The sequence below is a fragment of the Phymastichus coffea genome, unplaced genomic scaffold, assembly GCF_024137745.1.
Source record: "Phymastichus coffea isolate CEN01 unplaced genomic scaffold, Cenicafe_Pcof_1.1 PCOF00043, whole genome shotgun sequence".
In the NCBI taxonomy this organism is placed as follows: domain Eukaryota; kingdom Metazoa; phylum Arthropoda; class Insecta; order Hymenoptera; family Eulophidae; genus Phymastichus; species Phymastichus coffea.
In genome coordinates, this window is record NW_026706854.1 from 1913561 (window position 1) to 1934815 (window position 21255).

Genomic DNA, 21255 nt, shown 5'->3' on the forward strand with positions numbered 1-21255 from the left:
TACAAGCGATTACATATAACGCATATTTAAGGCACTTCGTATCGGTTCTATTCTGTAGATTAGATAACTTTACAGTGTGATATGAGAATTCACAAAACTATTTTCATAACAAAAATAAATGGATTCCTTAAGATTTCATCCATTATTAATAGCATAAAAATGTACACTTCCATTAGTAAAAATTGTCTTCAGATTTAAGTACAGAAAATGGTATTGGTGACCATTTGACTAAATAAAATATATCTGTTTAGAAAAATATAATCTAAGATTTGCTGTTCGATCTGTATTGTGAAATAATTTATAAGAATAATCATTATCAACATATATTTGCAATTTTTATGTGAAGTAATAAATTAATTTCTAAATTAAGAAACTTATGACTAACGAGTGCCGAGTGCCGAGAGCCGAGTGCCGATACCGTCAACAGCTGCCGTAAGAGCGCGCAGTGATCATACATGCGATTTACTATTTACCACTACGCGCCAAATTTCACGGTTAGGTCGTTCTTGCCTTTTATAAAGTTTTTTTAATGGATTTTGTTTGTTAGTATGAATTAAACCGTCATTAAGAGCTGCATCACTAAAAATGGGAGACTTTCATTCGCCAATGCGCTGCATTTCACCAAGTGCACGGTAAATTAAAATCTGTTGATAATTATTTTTGTATACCATGAGTTTGATGTTAATTGCAGTTCTCTTGTTTCGTTTCAGTGTTTTAACACCAAAACCACAAGTACAACAAACTTTAGAAGTTCGACAGACACAAAAGAAAGCTAAAAACGCTATTACACTATTTTGTATTAACAGTACACTTTTTGCAGTTGTTCTCTTTGACATGCAAGTCTTTCTAGAGATTCTTCTTAACTGTTATTTGTAATAAATATATGTAATATACTCTTTGCCTTTTAGATTTTATGGTGGCATTGCATATAAGCCATTTTCATGGATTGAATGGTGCTTAGCATCCATTCTTGGTCTTAATTCAGTCCATCATTTGATAAGGTATACCATGGCCATGTTCAGTTTGCGGCCAGTCACTTTGACTGCAAACCAAAGAAAACTTTTAGGGATATCAGAAGATGATCCACTCTTCAAAAATGAAGTTCTATCACCTAAAACACTACCAGAACCAACCACTCCACTTAATTTTTCTTGCATGAATTTGAGTAGAAATTCTAGTGCTCTTGGTACTTCTTCTTTAAATGAAACAAGTAATTAATTTTTATACATGAAACACACATGAACTAAATTTTTATGTATTTTTAAGAAATATTCTGATGAAATTTTTTTCATTTTATTTTTTAGAAGACTATTCAGCTTCTAGCCCATTTTCAAAATACAATAGTCCATTATCTCGCAAGTCAGCAGTAAGTCCAAATGTCCCCATTAATAAATCATTCAACAGTTCAATGAGTGCTAGTTTCACTGGTGATGACTTGATTCAAGATGAGGTTGGACTGCAAAACTATTTGAAAGAAGTCACAAAGAAAGAATGTAAATCTACACCACATTCAACCAGTGTTGATCAACCATCAAATTTACTAAGCTCCTTTTGGTCTCATCCAGCAACTCGCAGTCCAGGAGAAGTGTCACCCTTCTTGAGACAATGCGTTTATCAATTAGCACCAACTGTTGGTAAGCTTTAATTGAATAACTGTAATTCTTGTGTTACTTTTAATATAATAATATTCATTAACTCTTACTTTTTTCAAGACAAGTCCAAAACTTCTAGTCCTGGTGCTGAAGAAGGAAGTTCACCAAGAGCCTATGGAAGTCCTGATGTTTGGAGAAAGTATAGAATTGATCCAGCTAAAGTTAATCAATGGATTGCTAATTTGAGAATGGTAATATTCTAAGCTCCATTTGACTAAATTTAACCAAACATTGAAAATTAATAAACAAAATCTTCTTAACAGTGGATAAGCAAAACTGTTGTTGAACGAGTTGCATTAGAAATAGATAATGTATGTTCTAGTCTAATCCGTCATGGTTTAAGTGACTCCCAACCAGGACATGTAGGGTTGGACAAACTCAGGAAACTTGCTCAATCATTCTCAGTAACTGTTATACCTACTTTACCAGCTCTAGTTCCTTTCCTTGAGCTATCAAGCAATCAAGAATATTTAGTTAAAAGAATTAAAATACTTGCTAAAGGTGGGTCCATGAGTGAATTCAAATGGAATAGTGGAGGATCTCATAATGGAAAAGAATGGGATTCAAGTTTGCCAACAGACACAGCTGTTAGTGCTCAGTTGCATTTTTATTTCCATCTATATTATATGAAAAACAAATGTGACTAATCATGATTTTTCTAGATTATCATGCATCTCGTTTCAATATATATGGACACTCAATTAGAAGCTCCCTTGAATCAACCTGATGCCAGACCTTTCACATCGAGATACATAGCAAAATCGGGTTCAGAATTACCGCGAAGCAAAGGTCCTATAATAGTCAATCACTCTACAAATCCACCTCATTACTTCCTCGCTCTCACTGGTGACTCCCTAGAAAAAGACTATGAAGATATTCCACGAGTAAGTTGAAATAATTTATAGTTGATAGAAAGAGTTACGTAAATAATTTGTGCTCTGTTTTTTACAGGGCAGGAACAATTTGTTTCACACACTACTTTTATTCTTATACATAGTTAAGACTCGTGATCATGGTATGCTCGGCCGCGTCAACCTTGGCATGTCCGGCGTGAATGTCCTTTGGGTGATTGACTAAATGACCTGTACAATTTTTCTATTTTTCTATTGCGCAAAGAACGTGTGTCAGTGGAAATTATTTTAAAATCTGAGCAATTATTTATTTTGTTATAATCATGCCAAGAATAGCTGGGTTAAATGTAATTCTCCCGTGACTTCATTTTAACTTTAAGTAGGTAGTCTGTAAAGTTAAGTTATTATGTGATGATCTTATGATGTCGGTGTATATGCGGCGTGGTAGTAAAAACTTTGTACAGATATGTAAATATGAGAAAATTTAAGCAATAAGGTCGTGTCTCTCGTAAATCTTAAGCATTCATAAAAAAATAGTGAAGCAATAATATATGCAAAATGTCTTGGTGACGTTTGTATCTATTTTTCGAATGCAAATTATTGACTACGCATTGTAAAGTGAATAACAAAAACTCTTGGTCTTTTTGAGTGACTTTAACGAAGTGTTCTATTACTAAGATCCGTATATTGAATTACATTAACTCAATTCGGAAATCATCTATTCATTCAAGCAGCGAAAACGTAAATACCCTGTCAAAAAAAAATGAAAAAATATCAATGAAAAATTACAATCAGCAGTAATACAGAGATTACTTCAACATCATAAAAATTATCTATTCAACAAACGATTCAATCCTACATCAAGATTTATTATGTCATGTAAAAAATGTATCTTAACATAACTAAAATTTATTGAAATGCTTGAGCACTGATCAATTAAATTTACACCACACGAAAGTGTAAAAAAAAAAGTGAGTCGTGCATTCAGACGCTGCAGCAGCAATAGAACTGCATTTAACGATCCTCGGCTTGCGCATGCGTGGCCGCTCACCATTGATAGCGTCGTCAGCGTTGAGTGTGGCGTGGTGTATTCTTTTTTTTGAACGAGAGAGTGCACACGCTGCTAACTCCCCTCTCGCCCGTTCAATCCAGCGGCAGCCTGAAATCGCGCGAACGAGTAGAGTCCAGTAGTGCAGTACACGCGTTGGTTGCGCGCGGACGAGCCGACTCTTCTAAGTGCCCACTGGCGTACATTAATAGTTAGTAGAGAGGCAGAAAAAAGATTGTGTATATTCGAAGTGAGGGAGAAAAAATGGCCCACCGTTAGATTTCTACTTCGGCAAGGTGAGCGTGATACGGGGTTATTTAATTGGTTGTTTTGGGCATGAGACATCAGAAGATGTTCGTTGAACGCGAGCTCTTTTGTACGGACGAGTGTGAGTGTACTCTCGTGTACAATAGTGCCATGTGGTGTATTGGGTTTCGAGCTGCTCGTAACGTTAGATCTTGAATTGTTTTCGTTTTGCGCAACAAGTACAGCTAAGACAACGTATTCCAAGCTGCTTATTATAGCAATTTAATGGCACGTTGACAAATCGCACTTTTCCTTCTTATTTGTCTAGTCAATATGAGTTATCGCTCGATAAAGACACCGTGCGCAGATTAATCATAGAGTTTAGTGGAAAAGGAACAAAAGCTAATTACCTTTTATGAGCTCACGTGTTCGCATGTGAATGCTCCAGAGAAGCTTCTGAAGCTTATATTAAACGTCTGGCGTGTTATTCCTAGTGGAAAATTGCACATCGCGAGGACGCTCGTCACTTGCACGGAACCTGGATTAGCGTCAATCTCAACGTAGCCGAAAAAATTACTGTATTCACACACACACATGGATCAGTTAATAATCCATCTAGTCTCCGGCGCCGCGATAGAGCGCGTATTATCAAACGAGCCGGAGATGTTTTATCACTCGCTTACGAAATTTGTTTTATTTATACAATGGAGCAGCGGCCGGCGCATTGACGTACACGCGAAAAAAATGAAAATAACGAGAAACTCAAAATATTCGCGTGCGAGCGGCGCTCGGTTACACAAGCGCAAACACATTGCTATCACACGTGCATTGGAGAGACTAATCAGACGGTGTTTCTTTGTTGCTTATTCGCGCAGCGAGAGAAAGAGTGAAAGAGAGAGAGAGAAAGAGAGTGTCGAGGATGAGAAAGGACGCGGAGATGTCGCAAGCTGCCGAGGAGCAACGCAAGGACGCGATCCTCGAGGAGACGTTTTACGTGTCGTCGAAGCGCAACACCGTCTACAGGGTGAGACTCAGCGAGAGGGGACTGAGCCTAAGGAAGGAAAGTCACTGCGGCAATGCGGCCAGCAAAACCGAAACTATCCGCGTCGATGACATTGTCGGATGCAGGTAAGCGTTTATTAATGCGAGTCTATTAATGGGACGGCCTGGCGTTGCGAAATTTTTCGAGATATACTCGTTCAAGGTTGTTCCTTGTGGGCTCGCTAGCCGACTCGGTGTACATTGCGAAATGTCAAACAAATGCCCGAGAAATTCTTACCCCGAGATAATCTGTTAATCTCGCGAGTTACGTTCAGTCGTTCCGAGAGTTATTCCGCAGTCGATTCGCGGATTAGGCTTACGTCGAGTCGACGAAAAAATTGGATGCCGCCATAGGCAGCGCACGAAAGAATGCCGCACATCCGTGTGTGTTTGACAAAAAGTCGATTCCGCCGCGCGCAACACACGCGTGATCGTTCGTTCGGCGGAACACATTACGGCGAGCCAGTCGAGATCCGCGAGTGAAGGTCTCGTCCGGTTGCCGCTCGCGCTTGTGCCGCGACAATCGTACGAAATCAAAGGAACGTTGGAGCGAAGATAAAGCGAAAGAGTACGGGCGTGCGGTGGCGTCCCAGATAAAAGCGGATTACGCGCGTACCTTTCCGCCTATTTTTACAGGAGCTCTGCAACGTGTTTAGACCCTTAGCCGCCACGTCAGCAGGACAGCAGCCGCTGCCACGTCGTTCCGGGTTTCCCTATCAGCTTTCGAGGTAGAGAGTACGGCGCGCACGGAACCAGTCGGAAACGCGGCGATTGCCGGTTGCCAACGCGCCTCGTTCAGGTGAACAGCGCGAGCGCGCGTTTCGCGAAGCGGTGCCAAAGTATTGACGGAGCGTGCGCGCGCGCAGAACTCAGTCATTAGCAATCAAGATCCAGTCGGATCGAGGAAGAAGAAAATTGCACGGCACGCTCTGGCGAATCATTTTTTCAGGAAAGAACGCGAGCCGTCAGCTTCGAGTGGATGGAGAGATAAAATGCTGGCGTGATCGAGCGTTGCGCCGAGAATGCCGAGGACACTTGACGAACAATTGGTTGTTTGTTGGCAGGTGCATGCGCTCGAAGCGCCGAAGCGCGGGGAGTTGCGCCTGCGGCCCGGGAGCGTCCCGCGGCCAGCCACGTCTCGTCGAGTCGACGGAGACGGTCCAGCCGAGCGACGAGTACGACAGCTCGGCCTACCTCTACGTGTACGCGTACACGCTGAAGCGGCGCCGGCGCGAGCGCATGACCGTCACCTTGCGGTTTCGCAGCTTCGACCGCTACGAGGACAACCTGCGCGAGGCGAGCCGCTGGCGACTTGCCGTCAAGTGCCTCGTCGCCGGCGAGCCCATACCCAAGCCCTACATGAGCCCCGCGCACAGGAATTTGCAGTCGCTGCTGAGCGGTGAGTGCGGGATGGGCTGCGCGAGGTGCGCCTCTCTCGATCAGCGGATCGAGCGACGCGACGAAATTCGGACGACGTCTCGGCCGTCTGCGACTTGCACTCACGAAGCTACAGCCCAGCTCTGACTGGAGCACCTACGTACGAGCTTTTCGGACTTGCGTGCGCCTAATCACTGGAATTACGAGGCTCTGGATCGCAAATTTATTATGCAATACCTGGCGCACACGGACACATTTATCACGTAGCTTTATATTGGCGTCGATAATATCAGGCTGCGAATACGCCAGCTCGAGCGCTCGGCTATCGTGCGCGCGTTCGGTCGATACGGAACGCGCTTTATCTGAATTTTAGGCTCGCTCGACTCGATGATTAAAAGTGACCTCCTTTCGGCGCGCACTGGCCATGCTAGGTCGTCGCGGCCGCAGGTGTCGAAATATCGTCGGCAGGCGAGACGGCGGACAGGCGCTCACGAAGCCACTACTAGCCGATGCAGTCCTCGGCGTGGGCTTTGATCGACGGGGCTTGGCACAGTGACCGCGATTTTCCAGCAGGAGAGCAGGAGGAAGTCGATCGGCGAGAGGCGGAGTCCTTGACTTGCATAACGCGCCCATCCCGATCCCCATTTCGGTCATGTGGGAATCGATCGCTTTCAAGGACTTGTTTATTTCGCCGCTCGGCTCTCAGCCGCGTCCGCGACAGGTTCAACGAATTGTTTATTGAATGCAGCCGACGTTTGCTTTCAATTGGCTCGTTATCTCGGAGCTTTAATCGATAGACGATCGTCGCGCCCGGTTTTTTTTTCGTTTTGTCGCGACCATCTAGTTCCATTTTCTTCTGCACGGAAAAGTACTCGTGCTACTGAGTTTTCTTACGTGTTTATCGCGCGATCAACTGCCTGACAAACTCGCTTTTCCGAGGCGGATGACGCGTACACTTCGAAGGCGTGTGCATTTTTCCTGTCAGAGTCAATGAAGAAATCGTTCTGGCGCGCGCTCTTTGACCTTTTCGTAACTTATTTTTTAATCTACGCTCGCGGGCCCAATTTCGATGCAAAAAAGAGGATCATTAACTCTTGCAAAGATTTAGCGTGTAAATTATGCTTATTTTTTCTCTCTCTCACACACGTCAAAGTCATGACACTTACACGCGTCTCGACGACTAGGAATATCGTGATTCAACGCAAATGTTTTTTTTTGTCGCCTACTTTGACGACCACTCGAAATGGTGATTTGAGAAAAGAAAAAGTTACTCGGGAGAAAGAAATTCAAAGGCCACGAGTGGAGAGACTGCAAGACAAAGCAAAGCGAAATTCTTTACTCGATCAAAGGGGAAAGAGAGAGAGAGAGAGAGAAAGACGTTCTCGCAGACGTCGGTGAAAATATTCTCACGTTGCGCAACGGCCAATTGAGTCTATCAATATACTCATTGGTTGCGTGACGGCGAAAAAAGAAGGCACTCGCGGGGGGGGGGGGCGACCCTACGCGCGCAACGTCAACGTTACGCGAGCCGAATGGCTTTAATTTCCAGTGCGTAACTCGGGCGCGCCGATTCCTCGCGCGAGTCGGGTGCTTAGCGTAGCTGCACTGTCTTGCCGCGCTGGACTGTTTTTGCCCGCTGGCGCGTGCGTCACGACGCCGAAGGACGCTGGTCGGAGGACTCGCTCGTTCGTCAATCCTCGCGACGGCGTCGCGGCCTGATGAGTTTGCCGTCGATTGCAAAAAAATTCTCGCCGTCGTCGGAGGAGCGCATCTGCTCCTCGCTGCCGCGAATCGAATTTGTTTTTCTCTATTGTTCCTTTTGCTGAGCACGGCTTTGACGCGCCAATAGCGTTCTCGGAAGCGTCGACCAGTTCGGCCCGGCGATAAGCGAGCTATTAGCCCCGTGGACGCGGCGGGGAGGCTCGCTGCAAAGCGAAAATTAATGTCCACGCGCGAGGCGTTGCGTCGTGATCCGCCGCGCGTCGCTTTGCGCTTCCGCGCGCTCACTTCAACCGTCGAATTCGTGCCGCAGGTAATGAGCGCGCGTACACGATGGATAGACTCGCAGTGATCTAACGTCTTCGGGGGCAATCAGTTTGACGTAGTTTTTTTTTTTTTCTTTTTTGTCGCGATGACGCACAGCGCACGCGCAATTGCGAGTCGGCACAATTTCGTCCGAGTATAATCTTGTTGTTCAAATAATGACGGAAATCGTCTTACGTCTGCGTCGATCGAAGCATCACCGACGCAAAACCCGTTGTCGAAGGTATTAGGAGAAAAAAGCACATTCAAGCTCCTCGATAAGCTATAGAAAGAAAACTGCGCTCTTTTTCTCCTGCTGCGCGGCTCGAGTGCTTTGCATAACTAGCGAACGCGCGAGCACGAGAAACGAAATCTCGCGCGCTGTCCTCGTGCACAAACGTCAACATACGCACGTAAAAAAGCCATAACCGATGCCGTCGTCTCTCCGCGACTGATCTCAATCTCGTCGTAGAAGAGGTAAATACAGCGGCGCGCGATAAAGGAAAGGCGAGAAACGCTTGTCGCGAGGCGATCGATGCGAACGCTCAATCGGGAGGGAGTACGAGAGAAGGAGAGCCTCGCTATTTATAAACGAGCGGCTGAATATTTTGCAGCCTGTCCAACCGAGCTAAAGAATCTGCTGGTGATCCTGAATCCAAAGTCGGGCCTGGGCCGAGGTCGCGAGGCGTTCCAGCGCCGCGTGCATCCGATTCTGTCGGAGGCCGAGTTGACCTACGACCTGTACATCACGCGCCACTCTAACTACGCGCGCGACTTGGTGCGCACTCGCGACCTCGGTCAGTGGTCGGGACTGGTGCTGGTCGGCGGCGACGGCATCGTCTTCGAGGCGATCAACGGATTGCTGCAGAGGCCCGACTGGGACACCTGTATTAAGCGATTGCCCATCGGAGTCATCCCTTGCGGCTCCGGCAACGGGCTCGCCAAGTCCATTGCCTTCTCCAAAGGGTGAGTGTCTCGGCGGTCGACCGATCGACAGTACGATTATTCGGGCGCGCTCGGCCACCCAGCGCGGACGCCTGCCGCGTGAGTCTTTGGTCGCGGTGCCCGCAAGGCAGAGCGCGTGACGCGCTTGGATAATTATGCTAATTTCCGAATGTCGCCGGTTTCGCAATAGACGCTCGCGCGTCCGCCCGCGCCTTTAGTATTAATGGATAATGTAACGTGTTGGGCGCAGCGAGCCGTTCGACCAGAACCCGATGCTGATCAGCGCGCTGTCGGTGGTGCGCCGGAGGCTCAACAGGATGGACCTGGTGCGCGTGGAGACGCGCAAGCAGACCCTGTTCTCGTTCCTGTCGGTCGGCTGGGGCTTCCTCGCTGACATCGACATCGAGAGCGAAAGGCTGCGCGCCATCGGCGGCCAGCGCTTCACCGTCTGGAGCCTCGCCAGGCTCATTAACCTGAGGACTTACAAGGGCGTCGTCTCGTACCTGGCCTGCGAAGCTCAGACCAATGGCCTGGGCAAGAGCAACGGCGACGCGAGGATCAGCCACTCCAAGAGCTGCGGAGACGATCTTGACCAGTGAGTTTGCCTCTCTTTCCTCTTTTTCCTCGATTTTCAACTTTCACGACGAGCTCACGTTTAAATCAACGCAGCAGCTTCGCCAGCGAGATACGCGAGTCGCGGAGCTTCGACGGCATGTTCGACGTGGACGAGCGCGCGTTCGAGGTCAAGGACGAGTGCGACTACGCCGAGCTACAGGATAAAGGTCGAGGAGTCGTCACGGAGACCTTGGCGCTGGAAACGAGCGGCAATGAGGCGGCGACCACTGGTTTGAGGCGCAGATGCGACAGCTTCTACTCGGCCAGGTCGCGCAAGTCCGCCTACTTTAGTACCGGTTCGGGCTCCATCTCCAGTACTTACCATAGCGTCGAGGACCTCAACGACAGCAGTGAGTCTACACACCGTTTTTTTCTTTTCCTCGAATAAAGTCAACGAGTCCGCTCATTAGTCGCTTCTTCTGTCTCAAACACGCGCCTACGTCTGTCTAATGAAGCTGTATGTGCATATGCAGAATCAGCGCTTCAATTTCGCTTCTACTTTTTTTAGACTTGGAGAGTAGCAACATTACTTATGGGCCTCCGTCGTCACTGCCCGCGCTCACGACCAAAGTACCGAGCTCGTGGACCAGAATTGAAGGTACGCGTAGCAAGAAATTTTCTTTCTCTATTTTATCGTGGTTTGATATTTTTCTGACTATCGGCTCGATTGCAGGTGAATTTATTATGGTGCAAGCCGCGTATCAATCTCATTTAGGACAGGACTGCCTTTTTGCCCCCCAAGCGAAGCTCAACGACGGTATCATTTGGCTTTTGATAATCAAAGCGGGAATTAGTCGAACAAATTTACTACAGGTATGTTTACGATGTTGCAATCGATTCCAAGATTTTTTATTAAAATATACTCATTACTTCGACAGTTCCTACTGGGATTCAGCACTGGCTCGCACCTTAGCTGTCCAAATGTGGAAATGATACCCGTCCGAGCATTCAGAATCGAGCCAGCCGAAGATTCCAGCGGTTTGCTTACAGTTGATGGTGAGCAAGTTGACTATGGACCTCTCCAAGGGGAAATATTTCCGTCACTCGCCACCGTCATGTGTCCTTGATAAATAATAAAACTGTATCTGTTGATGAAAGTAAAAGGAAACCTACAAAAGTATATTCCACGCAGCCGAGCCAAATAACAAAGAAACAGAAAAAGAAATCGTTTGCAATTAAGATATTATATATACATTCCTATGTCTGTTGATTAGTGAATAAGTAGCTGAAAGAAAATGTGAGAGAAGTCTGACAAAGTGGCCGTCGATTTTTTTATATCAACATTTCCAGTTTTAATCCGCAGATTATATTGTGCCAGCGATATAATATATAGAAGTAAATGATTTCAACGACTCCCTGCTTGTACATGCCAACCTTACAAGTCTCTTCCGTCGGAGATTCAGCTTATAGTTTTGGATAATCCAGCACTATATAATATATATACATATACATATACATATATATATATATATATGTGTGTGTGTGTGTATATATATGTGTGTGTGTGTTTTCTAGCCAATTCTGTGATGTCATGTCAAAATTAAGATTTAGACTATATGTTAATTTTTAGATACTTTTTTAAATGGGTACATTGTTTGTTCTTATTAGATTAGTTTTTTTGTAGCTGTTTTGTAGATATGATGTAAATGTGCTTTTTGATTGAGATCTCCATCAGTCTGTTGAAAAAGTAGTAGCATGCAGATTTTTACATTGATGAAAAACACTTATTATGAGAATGGAAAATAACGAGTAATTTTATTTTGTAAATCTTGCGTATATTTCGTCCAAAAATGAGTTATACCGTTTATTACACAATAGTACCATTATATACTATAGAGATTGAAAATTATGACAGAAAAAATTCTATGCTTTGTAACTATGAAAGAACAGTTATAATAAAGAAATCATTTACATTGTTTATGTACTTACTTTCTAATGATGTGTATATATAACAAAAAAAAACCATTATATACAGCGGTTCACATACAAAAGATGGTATATCTCGATGCATAAACGAAAAGTAAATTGTTTATTAAAAATGAAGTGATCCAATAAGAAGTGACAAGCGTTTTTATATAAAATTCTGGCAAGGCATTAAGTATTTTAAGTTATGTTTTAAAATATTTAACAGCTCATAGAGCTCGAAATGGCGTTAAGAATTGACAAGTAAATATTTCGTTACGTTTCTTCTCTTCTTCTATCTTTTCTTTTTCATTGTATTATTTGATAATTTAATGTCGTAAAAAGTTGAACTTAAGTTAATAAATTCTAAAAACGAAACTTAATTGGTCAACTTGAGCGAATTAATATTAGCCAATAAATCTCTAACATCATCTTGAACCTGATCAGACGTATTGGAAAGAGAAAGTCGCGAGCAAAAAGAGCTTAACGCCTCGACCTGGTCCTGAGTATCCTTCTGTTTTTGCAAATAAGCCATCAGCATACTGATGACATTTCGTACCTCATCTTTTATTTTATTCATATCGGAGTCATCTCGGGCGCAGTTTTGGAGTACTCGGAGTTTGGTTTGTGCAAGTTGCAGAGGATTATGGCCATGACTATCTAGAGATAAAACATCAGTTCCAGCCATCAATAACAAGGTTACAACGGACATTTTGCTTGTTACTGCTGCAAGGTGCAGGGGTGTGTTCCCAATAGAATCTTTACGATTAGGATCTGCTCCATATCGCAGAAGAAGACTCACCATCTCCGTGAACCCTCTGAAAAATAAAAATGAATTGTAAAACATGATTATTCTAGGAAAATTGCAGCTATTCTATTAAAGTTTAATGACGAGTACCTGCAGGAAGCCAAATGCAAAGGAGATCGTCCTTGTTCATCTGAATTATTTGGCGAAATTCCTGCTTCCAATAGCCGCTGCATAACTTCAACGTTGTTTGTAGCAGCAGCCAAGCGCATCCTACGCTCATCTTTACAATTGGTGACGTTCATTTCAATGCAACGTAACCTTTGCCAACGAGCACTTTTGGATTTACTTGATTTGCAAATGGTCTGTTGAACAAAGTCCCTCGGTGTTGGAAAATCACCACCACTTGGCCAAAACCTTGATGGTATTTTTATGTCCCAAATCTACAATTACAAAATGTAAAATTTTATCAACATATTGAAATTACTCTTAACATAATAAATCAACTAACCTTTGCCCTATCAGTGAGTGGGAAAACTAGACCAGAATTGAAAGTACTAACACTGACCAAACTATTATTTGGTGTGCTTTGAAGGTTCTGATTGACTGGAGATTTATCATCCACTGAATCATTATTTACATTTTCAGTAGACATTGCTTTGTCACTTAGAGAATCAATCGATGAATTTTCATTTGCAACAGAAACAGAACTTGAAGCGTTATTAATTCTTATTATTGGTTTATTATTACATGTTCCTATGAAGTTCATCAAGATGATATTTTCATGCTGATTAGCTGAACTGTCGTTAGAATCATTGCCTGTCTCGACTCCAGAGTCTGTGGAATTCATTACAAATAAATAAAATTATAATTGCAAGAGGAAGTTTGAGATAATTTCGTTTGTCTTAACAGAATACACATAAAATTGCAGTTGAGAAAATAAAAACGCCATTAAAATGAATATTGAACACAGTATTTGATAGATACTTTGATAGAAACGTTTCACAATCGCGATCTATGGATATTAGTATCATTGTCCAATGGAGGCCGGTCACATTGTAAATGCGTATTCATAACGTTGCTGCCATTTTAATCAGTTTCAACAATTACAAAAAATACACGATTTTTTTCATCACAATATATATTATATGTACTCAAACAACACCCTTGAAATAAGTATAACAGTGGTCAAAATACTTAGTTCAATGATCTTGCTATTAAAGATAAATCTGTGTGTATTTTATACCCATTTTAACGGATCGTAAACGCTCTTAATTCACTTGGTTTCGTTGATTTTCGATGCACTATTTGTCATCCTAAAAATTCGTTTCGAAAAAAACAAAACACTTTCATGTCCGAATACTTTTCTTTGTGTATTTGCTCGACTATAGCATTTAAAGGTCTATTGCTTCAATGGACATGAAATCAGCTGGACTGCTATGGGCTGGGGGCAGCACTGTCATAGGTTCTTCTTACTTCTCCTCCATCATAGTTGGGATGAAGAGAAGCCAACTTCACTCGGTACATACGGGTATATAAATAAAAAAAAGAATTAGTAATTATATTAGCGTGTTGCAACTTGTAGCGTTGCGTTAGTTATCGCGTAGTATCGCACGTGCCTATCGTGACTAACGGCCTAACCAAGTTAATTTAACTTTAACTGACTTAAACAGCGCAGTCAATAACAAAGTAACCTATTCAAATTATTTCGTCTGTTGACAATTTATCGTGAATTAGTTGCTCATATTAGGTTGTAATAAACATATTTTAATACCTAAATAACGTGTTAATGAAAAACTCGACATGTAATTCCAGATTATTTTTACAGGAAACGTCAACAATGAGACCCCACCTGTTGACCTCATTGAATTTGGAAAAATTGGAAGAGTTGAAAAGAGAAATAAAGAGTATCCTGATTGCGAACAGTCGTGAGAGAGTGACATTAGATCAATTTCCTCATCTATTTGAATCTCAACTTGGAGACCCCATACCTTTTAAAGATTACAATTTCTGTAGTTTAAAAGAGTTTTTGTTAAGTATACCAGATACAGTAAGACTCTGTATGGATAAAACAACCAGTGTAACATATGTTTATCCTGTTGAAAGCGAAAAAACTAAGCATATTAGTTCTCTGATTGCAAGACAAAAAACAAACGGAAAATGTAAAAAATTACAGCATAAATCAAGATTTCATTCAAATTATATTGATCCTATTTTGCTGACAACATTGATATTGAAATTATCAAGTAAAGGATGTGTTAATAAAGTTGATCTTTTGGCTGAAATTGAAACCATCATTGGAGTTCAATGTTCATATACCATTGGCGACTTGAATGCTCAGCTGGGTATGCTGAGTCACATGTTATTCCATAATAAAAATAGCATCTACTTAAAAGATGAAGCAACATCTTATAGTCAAGAAAATTTATTGTGCAATTTTATTATTAAACCAAAAACCATAAAACGTTTGCAGAAGCTGTTGACTGAAAAATATCCAGAGGGAATATGGTGTCAACAACTTCCTTATTTATATCTAAAAGAATACGGAATTGAATTGGAATATCGTAATTTGGGTTTCAATGATATTGTTGAATTTATTGCTGTTTTACCAGCAAGCATTTTTAAATGCACAAGACCACCCAATAGCTTCAAGTACAAACTTTTTTCGAGTGAAACAGAAATGTTGGTTAATAATCAATTAAAGAATTCAACTGTTGCAGATTCTATTGAAAAAGTTGCAGATGATATTAAAGTTGATACTTCACATGCCTTATTTACTTTACATTCTGTAAGTACTTATTTTACCATCTTTCTGTATTTTTGTTTGTTCAACATTCAACAATTGCAAAATAAAAGAATGTTTTTTATATTTTTTATAAGTGTTCCAAGGCTCTGTCAAAAAGATTAATTCCAAAAGAATTTATGAACTTTGAAGATTCCGTTAAACAAATCAATGTAGCCACAGTTTTGGACAATTCTGGTGTTATTGTTTCTGAAATATATAATCCATCTCTCTTCTGGATAATACTACATAGAAACAAACGCAAATTAATTAAACTTATGGATAATTTACAGTTGGTTGATAATTTGAATTACATTAAACAATTCATTAGTATCATAAATATAATCATGAAAAATTTTGTTTAGAGAATTTTATCTTGGTCAGGCTGACTTAGATAAATACAAAGTACCACCAATTGTATTAAAACCAGGGTTACATGTTGCCTGTCTCTATTCCAATCGATGGCACAGGGGCATAGTTAAAAGTGCAGCAAATTTGAATTCTTCAATAGTAAGTTCATTACAAATGGTAAAATAATTATATTTTTTGAAATCATTAAAATTTCAGATATTATTTTATGATTATGGCACCACAAAAGCTTACAAAGCTAACAAACTTTATTTTTTGCACAAAAAATTTTCATATTTACCTGCACAAGCAATACCTAGTTGCTTGTATGATGTTAAACCAACAGCAAGTTGCAACAAATGGACTCAAGAGGCAATTGAAAAATTTGTTGATAAAACAATAGAAAAAGATTTTCTTGTTTCTATACATAACAGAAATCAAGAGGTATAATTATAATCTTTCTATTAATATTAATTTTACTGCTATTAATAAACTAATTTACATTTATTTCTATTTTGTTTTAGAACAATTCAATTACAGTTGATTTAATTGATGTCTGCACTAGTAATACAATAAATCATTGGTTGGTATCAAATGATTTAGCAATGTTTGTTAGAAAAGAAATCAATTTCATATCAAGTGAAGAACAACAATATTCTACAAGCTATGTCAGGCCTGCAAAGCAATTGGAAGCATTAAAAAAGTATAAGACAAGACTTCAATTACTTGAAAAACAAAATCTTCAGTCAACTTCTAGCAATCTCAGTGGGTCTGTCGAAGAAAAAAATAAAGACAGTGCCAAGACAATTCTTTCAAATAATAATTACTATGTTGATCATTGTGAAAATACAGGCATTGATAATATCCAAAATTGTGAGACACAAAAATTAGTTATAAAAAAACAGCATATTACAGAAGCTTTAAAAGAGTTGGAGAAATTAATCATGTTTACAAAGATATAAGAAAAAAAGCAGTAGCAGGTTTACTAAGTGCGAGATTGATCTATTTTTTTCTCGTAACTAATTATTTACGTCATTGATGATTCGAACGCGCAATTTATTTTTTCTTACTGTAGATAGAAAACAATTTTACTTTTTTAAAAATCATATATATATATATATATATATAAATATATTTTATATACACATTTTTATACAATGAATTTAAAATGTATGTACATAGAATAAATTCGCTTCATTTCCTAATTCCTCGCAAAATTTTTTCACTTCGTTGACGTTACATATATGTCAATAAAATTTAAATATTTTTCATTAACCAAGGCTTCCGGCTCGATAGTTAGGCTCTCACCAGATAAAATCCGAGGGTCAAAAAACCACGCGGTATTTTGCCACAGTCCGCTGTTTGGCTCTATTCCAATTCTGTACTACTAATAGTTAAAAACAATCTGGCAATAGCGTTCTGATATGTCGGGGTCGGAACGTATAAACACAGTTGACTAGAAAAAAGTAACTAATTAATTTACTAAATTAACTTTTTTCATTGTTATTGTTATTTTGTGTAGTTTTATAGATCAACATTATTCTTATTTATATATATTTTTTCTTCTAATCAACTGTGACCCCTCAATCAACTTCCGACCCCGACAACGCTTTTGCCAGATTGCTTTTAACTATTGTCACTACAGAATTGGAATAGAGCGAAACAGCGGACTGTGACAAAATACCGCTTGGTTTTCTGACCCTTAGATCTTATCTGGAGAGAGCCTTAAGTGGACTGTGGAGTGTGGGAAAATTGAGAGTTAACGTGGCAAACATGCCATATTCCAAAGATTACATACAAAACAATCTTGAAAAAGAGCTCGTACCTGTGTACTTCGTAAGTAAATTCAATCAATATGTATTGATAAAAAAATCATGTCAAGTTGCGTGTGAGACGCCAATGCAAAACCTCACTTTTACAGCATACAAGGAGGGCTAATTGATTGTCACAAGCACACTCTGATAATCTGCTCTACTAACAAATGTTACGCTAAATTGAAATTTAAAAAAAATAATGTACAGAGAAAGCACAACAACAAAGGCTCCCAACAAGAATGAGAGCAACAACTTGATCCATAATCCCAGAACAGAGGATTTTAAGAAACAAACAAAAAAGAGTGCCTTTGATGTATTAAACGTTGGTTTGATCATTAGTTTAGCTCTGCTTCTTAGATTGTGTACATCTCAGTATCCTTACAGTGGGGCAAATACACCACCAATTTATGGTGATTATGAAGCTCAGCGCCACTGGCAAGAAGTCACCTTAAATCTTCCAATTTCACAGTGGTATTCCAATTCATCCAATAATGATTTGCAATATTGGGGATTAGATTATCCACCACTAACAGCTTATCACAGCTTTCTTGTGGCTTGCATTGCCCATATACATGATCCAAAATCTGTGGAATTACACAAATCCAGGGGCTATGAATCTAGTAGCCACAAATATTTTATGAGATTGTCAGTTCTTGTTGTTGACATGCTAATATTTATACCTGCTGTGTTGTACTTTTCTTTCTCTGCATTACCATACTCTATAAATCAAAATAGTTATAAAAAAATTTGTTCTAATGATTGCTATTTTATATCAATTACTTTACTTTGTTATCCTGGAATAATTTTGATTGATTATGGACATTTTCAATACAATTGTGTTTCCCTTGGATTTTTCATAGCATCTGTAGCCTTAATTTTTCAAGACTCATTAATGCTTGGATCTTGTTTCTTTGTCCTGGCTTTAAATTACAAACAAATGGAACTGTATCATGCTCTTCCATTTTTCTTTTATATTCTTGGTTTATGCTTCAGGGCCAGAAACAGAATGTCATCTTTATACTTACTGGTTGGTGTGTCATTAACAGTTTTGGTAACATTCGTCACAGTCTGGGCTCCATTTTTAATAAATGTTCAAGTTTTTACAGATGTTATTTCACGACTTTTTCCTATCAAGAGAGGTATTTTTGAGGATAAAGTTGCAAATATTTGGTGTACCTTTAATATTTTATACAAGTTGAAAAGCCACATTTCCAACTTTCATCTTACCCTCATTTGTCTAGTGACTACAGTCTGTGCTTTGTTACCTAGTTGTGTAGATCTGTTTTGTCGACCATCAAAAAACCGGTTTCTATTGGCTCTCATAAACTCATCGCTAGCCTTCTTTTTATGCTCTTTTCAAGTTCATGAAAAGTCTATTCTTTTGGTGGCAGTACCAGTTTTATTATACTTGCATAAAGATCCTTTCTGTTGTTTTTGGTTTCTAATTATATCTGTTTTTAGTATCCTTCCATTATTGATAAGAGATGGATTATTTGTAGCTTATCTTGCATTATTAACTTTTTTCATAATAATTGTTGCATGGATGGAGCCACAAGTCTTTTATCAGCAGTCAATTGAAATGAAGGAAAAAAACAAAAGAAAAGTCAGAAGTTTTGAGAATTATAATTGTTGTATCAATGCTTTATTTGGCTTATCACTTATAGGAATTTTGTTCATATCCATTTGTAGCGTACTAATTGAACCACCAAAGAAATATCCAGATCTCTATTCTCTTCTCATATCAGTTTACTCTTGCTGTCATTTTTCTGTCTTTTTTATTTATTTCAACTATAAGCAAATATTTTGGACTCCTGATAAAGGTAAATTAGAATGAATGATGTATTTGACATGTAGAGAGAAGTAAATACTTGAGAGCATTGATATTAATAAAAACAGTTTTTTTTTTATGGTAATCTTTGTAGTTGTCTATTCTTCATAGCCCCTTCTTCCATTCTCATACAAATCAAGCAATCTTTAACGACGCGTGTTACTTTGTTCATTTTGTTGTAGGAAGTAGATCCGCCGGACGGTCGCGGTGTTAAGTTTTCAGTTTTTATAGTATCTGAAAAATTCGAAGAGAAAAGTCTTCTGTCGCATCACAAGTAAGTACAGCAATTGAAAGAGAAAAAGTGCATATGTCAGTGAGTAAAAACTGATTTGTACATTGTTTGCACTGACACGCAGATTAGATTTCTCGCAGAGGAGTTGACGAGTACCCACGCATTTTTGCAAAAATGCTCGAGGCCGGAGCAATGGAAAAGAAGAAGAATGTCAAGCTAGCAGCCTCAGCTGTGGACGGACCAGCGAGCAACAGAGAAGGGTCCCTAGAGCTGAGGATCTCGGCGCCGGGCAAGGTGATACTGTTTGGGGAGCACTCGGTCGTCTACGGCAAAACAGCCCTGGCGGCGAGCCTGAAGCTGCGCAGCACGCTGATTCTCAGGGAGTTGCCGGAACCGGCCGATGGTGGCTGCTGCCAAATCGAGATGCCGGGAGTCGGGCTGTCGATCCAGCTACCCGCGGATCGACTGCAGGAGAGCCTGCTGGCGCCGGAGGGCGAGCAAGCCGCCCGCGACGACTCCGACGAGGAGCCGGACCACGCGCAGCTGCTGGAGCGTGCGCGCGACTTCACCCGCGAGCACGTGAAGGGCGCGGCCACGCTGGATCAGCGCCAACGGTGCAGTCTCGAGTGCGCGCTGTACGCGCTGACTCGCGTGGCCTGGGCCGAAGACCTGTGCCAACTGCCCACGGCGGGCTTCTTGCTGCGACTCACCACCGAGCTGCCGCTGGGCGCTGGCCTGGGCAGCTCCGCCTCCTTCTCCGTGTGCCTGGTCGCCGGCTTCCTGCTGTGGGCGCGGCTGCGGCGCTGCGGCAAGCTCATGCTCGATAGCCAGACCCTTCGTCAGGTGTCGTGTCATGCCCTCGGCTGCGAGAGGATCATGCACGGCACGCCCTCCGGCGTGGACAACGAGGTCTGTACCTTCGGCTCGGTGATCGAGTTCCGCAAGGGCGAGGAGCCGATACTGCTACCGCTTAGCGCTGGTCGCCTGGCGGAGTTGCGCGTACTGCTCGTCGACACCCGCGTCGCCAGAAGCACCAAGCTCATTGTCGACAGGCTCGCCCGGTTGCACGTGCAGTATCCGGAGGTGTTCGATGCGATTTTCGAGGCCATCGACCGACTGAGTCGTCGCGTTATCGACATCGTCAAGGCTCCGAGCAGCGAGGATGCTCAGTTGCTCGAGGCTTGCCGGCAACTCTCGGTAAGTAGCCTTTACCCAGCTTTCCGGTAGGCCAACCTCTGCTGTTTTCTAATTTTCTGTCGGTTCGCCCACAGGCTTTGATTGACGTTAATCAGGGACTCTTGACTGCTTGCCAAACGTCCCATCCGACTATCGATTCGATCTGCGCCATCGCCCGAAGGCATGGTCTCTCGGCTAAGCTGACGGGTGCCGGAGGTGGTGGATTTGTTTACGCTCTCGTTCCACCCGACATGCCTACCGACAAGCTGCACAGTATAACTTGCGAGCTGACCGCTAATGGATTTTCAGTTGTAGAAACTAGTATTGGGGGCTCCGGTTTAGATGTAGCTATTGCCTATGATAATCATTAGTACATATTTTTTATGGAACAAATCTGAATATATTACTTTATTAAAAATAATAACAATATAAATAATAACAATTTATTACAAGTTTAACAATAGTACACACACATATGCATAGACACGTACTATTTTTTTATTAGTACGTGAATGTATGTTGGGGTGGAAGGAAGATTGTGGCTCCCGCCGTTAAATAAATATTCATATTTTATAAAAAAATAACGAAATATAACCTTGAGAAATCGAATTTCTTGCGTGTGCTAGAGATC

At 41.3% G+C, this 21255-nt stretch overlaps 6 protein-coding genes across 13 annotated transcripts; 5 read left to right on the forward strand and 1 right to left on the reverse strand.

Moving 5' to 3' along the window:
• Window positions 1-471: 471 nt before the first annotated feature.
• Window positions 472-3437, forward strand: LOC131664209 (transmembrane protein 209). Its single transcript, XM_058935124.1, has 8 exons — window positions 472-632; window positions 711-836; window positions 909-1210; window positions 1305-1634; window positions 1713-1843; window positions 1916-2239; window positions 2315-2536; window positions 2604-3437. The coding sequence occupies exons 1-8, from the start codon at window positions 586-588 to the stop codon at window positions 2727-2729; spliced, it is 1608 nt and encodes a 535-aa protein (XP_058791107.1). The 5' UTR covers window positions 472-585; the 3' UTR covers window positions 2730-3437.
• Window positions 3438-3697: 260 nt separating this feature from the next.
• LOC131664208 (sphingosine kinase 2-like) lies at window positions 3698-11717 on the forward strand. Of its 2 annotated transcripts, none has more exons than XM_058935122.1 (9): window positions 3698-3847; window positions 4673-4925; window positions 5903-6237; window positions 8852-9203; window positions 9433-9777; window positions 9852-10147; window positions 10306-10395; window positions 10471-10610; window positions 10676-11717. In XM_058935122.1, exons 2-9 carry the CDS (start codon window positions 4717-4719, stop codon window positions 10862-10864), a joined length of 1956 nt encoding a protein of 651 aa, XP_058791105.1. In that variant the 5' UTR covers window positions 3698-3847; window positions 4673-4716; the 3' UTR covers window positions 10865-11717. The 2 variants fall into 2 exon arrangements, with proteins under 2 accessions (XP_058791105.1, XP_058791106.1); XM_058935123.1 differs by having other exon boundaries at window positions 9855-10147.
• On the reverse strand, window positions 11014-13858 carry LOC131664210 (ankyrin repeat domain-containing protein 54-like). Of its 2 annotated transcripts, XM_058935126.1 has the most exons (4): window positions 13691-13858; window positions 12956-13281; window positions 12598-12887; window positions 11014-12517 (listed from the first exon to the last, which is right to left on the reverse strand). In XM_058935126.1, exons 1-4 carry the CDS (start codon window positions 13692-13694, stop codon window positions 12079-12081), a joined length of 1059 nt encoding a protein of 352 aa, XP_058791109.1. In that variant the 5' UTR covers window positions 13695-13858; the 3' UTR covers window positions 11014-12078. The 2 variants fall into 2 exon arrangements, with proteins under 2 accessions (XP_058791109.1, XP_058791108.1); XM_058935125.1 differs by lacking the exon at window positions 13691-13858 and having other exon boundaries at window positions 12956-13294.
• A 128-nt stretch (window positions 13859-13986) lies between these two features.
• LOC131664341 (tudor domain-containing protein 15-like) lies at window positions 13987-16761 on the forward strand. Of its 4 annotated transcripts, XM_058935352.1 has the most exons (7): window positions 14659-14789; window positions 14918-15096; window positions 15165-15232; window positions 15325-15518; window positions 15592-15736; window positions 15794-16018; window positions 16099-16761. In XM_058935352.1, exons 2-7 carry the CDS (start codon window positions 15024-15026, stop codon window positions 16534-16536), a joined length of 1143 nt encoding a protein of 380 aa, XP_058791335.1. In that variant the 5' UTR covers window positions 14659-14789; window positions 14918-15023; the 3' UTR covers window positions 16537-16761. The 4 variants fall into 4 exon arrangements, with proteins under 4 accessions (XP_058791333.1, XP_058791335.1, XP_058791334.1 ...); XM_058935350.1 differs by adding an exon at window positions 13987-14194 and having other exon boundaries at window positions 14273-15232; XM_058935351.1 differs by having other exon boundaries at window positions 14918-15232.
• Window positions 16762-16993: 232 nt separating this feature from the next.
• Window positions 16994-19369, forward strand: LOC131664342 (probable dolichyl pyrophosphate Man9GlcNAc2 alpha-1,3-glucosyltransferase). The gene is made up of 3 exons (XM_058935354.1): window positions 16994-17040; window positions 17281-17410; window positions 17496-19369. The coding sequence occupies exon 3, from the start codon at window positions 17588-17590 to the stop codon at window positions 19220-19222; it is 1635 nt and encodes a 544-aa protein (XP_058791337.1). The 5' UTR covers window positions 16994-17040; window positions 17281-17410; window positions 17496-17587; the 3' UTR covers window positions 19223-19369.
• LOC131664343 (uncharacterized) lies at window positions 17575-20998 on the forward strand. 3 transcript variants are annotated; one of them, XM_058935356.1, is made up of 4 exons: window positions 17575-17710; window positions 19399-19490; window positions 19573-20645; window positions 20720-20998. In XM_058935356.1, the coding sequence occupies exons 3-4, from the start codon at window positions 19623-19625 to the stop codon at window positions 20993-20995; spliced, it is 1299 nt and encodes a 432-aa protein (XP_058791339.1). In that variant the 5' UTR covers window positions 17575-17710; window positions 19399-19490; window positions 19573-19622; the 3' UTR covers window positions 20996-20998. The 3 variants fall into 3 exon arrangements, with proteins under 3 accessions (XP_058791339.1, XP_058791340.1, XP_058791338.1); XM_058935357.1 differs by lacking the exon at window positions 17575-17710 and adding an exon at window positions 17732-17859; XM_058935355.1 differs by lacking the exon at window positions 17575-17710 and adding an exon at window positions 17733-17798.
• Window positions 20999-21255: the final 257 nt, after the last annotated feature.

Bases quoted from the DNA above. Each gene is read 5' to 3' on its own strand.
- LOC131664209 (XM_058935124.1), top strand. From the start codon at position 586: ATGGGAGACTTTCATTCGCCAATGCGCTGCATTTCACCAAGTGCACG. The intron at 837-908 runs GCAAGTCTTTCT...TTTGCCTTTTAG, and splicing joins GCAGTTGTTCTCTTTGACAT to ATTTTATGGTGGCATTGCAT. The intron at 1,844-1,915 runs GTAATATTCTAA...TCTTCTTAACAG, and splicing joins GGATTGCTAATTTGAGAATG to TGGATAAGCAAAACTGTTGT.
- LOC131664208 (XM_058935122.1), top strand. From the start codon at position 4,717: ATGAGAAAGGACGCGGAGATGTCGCAAGCTGCCGAGGAGCAACGCAAG. The intron at 9,204-9,432 runs GTGAGTGTCTCG...TGTTGGGCGCAG, and splicing joins TCCATTGCCTTCTCCAAAGG to CGAGCCGTTCGACCAGAACC. The intron at 10,396-10,470 runs GTACGCGTAGCA...GCTCGATTGCAG, and splicing joins CTCGTGGACCAGAATTGAAG to GTGAATTTATTATGGTGCAA.
- LOC131664210 (XM_058935125.1), bottom strand. From the start codon at position 13,294: ATGAATTCCACAGACTCTGGAGTCGAGACAGGCAATGATTCTAACGAC. The intron at 12,888-12,955 runs GTTAGTTGATTT...TTGTAATTGTAG, and splicing joins CACTCACTGATAGGGCAAAG to ATTTGGGACATAAAAATACC. The intron at 12,518-12,597 runs GTACTCGTCATT...TTTATTTTTCAG, and splicing joins TTGCATTTGGCTTCCTGCAG to AGGGTTCACGGAGATGGTGA.
- LOC131664341 (XM_058935350.1), top strand. From the start codon at position 14,285: ATGAGACCCCACCTGTTGACCTCATTGAATTTGGAAAAATTGGAAGAG. The intron at 15,737-15,793 runs GTAAGTTCATTA...TTAAAATTTCAG, and splicing joins CAAATTTGAATTCTTCAATA to ATATTATTTTATGATTATGG. The intron at 16,019-16,098 runs GTATAATTATAA...ATTTTGTTTTAG, and splicing joins TACATAACAGAAATCAAGAG to AACAATTCAATTACAGTTGA.
- LOC131664342 (XM_058935354.1), top strand. From the start codon at position 17,588: ATGTACAGAGAAAGCACAACAACAAAGGCTCCCAACAAGAATGAGAGC.
- LOC131664343 (XM_058935356.1), top strand. From the start codon at position 19,623: ATGCTCGAGGCCGGAGCAATGGAAAAGAAGAAGAATGTCAAGCTAGCA. The intron at 20,646-20,719 runs GTAAGTAGCCTT...GTTCGCCCACAG, and splicing joins AGGCTTGCCGGCAACTCTCG to GCTTTGATTGACGTTAATCA.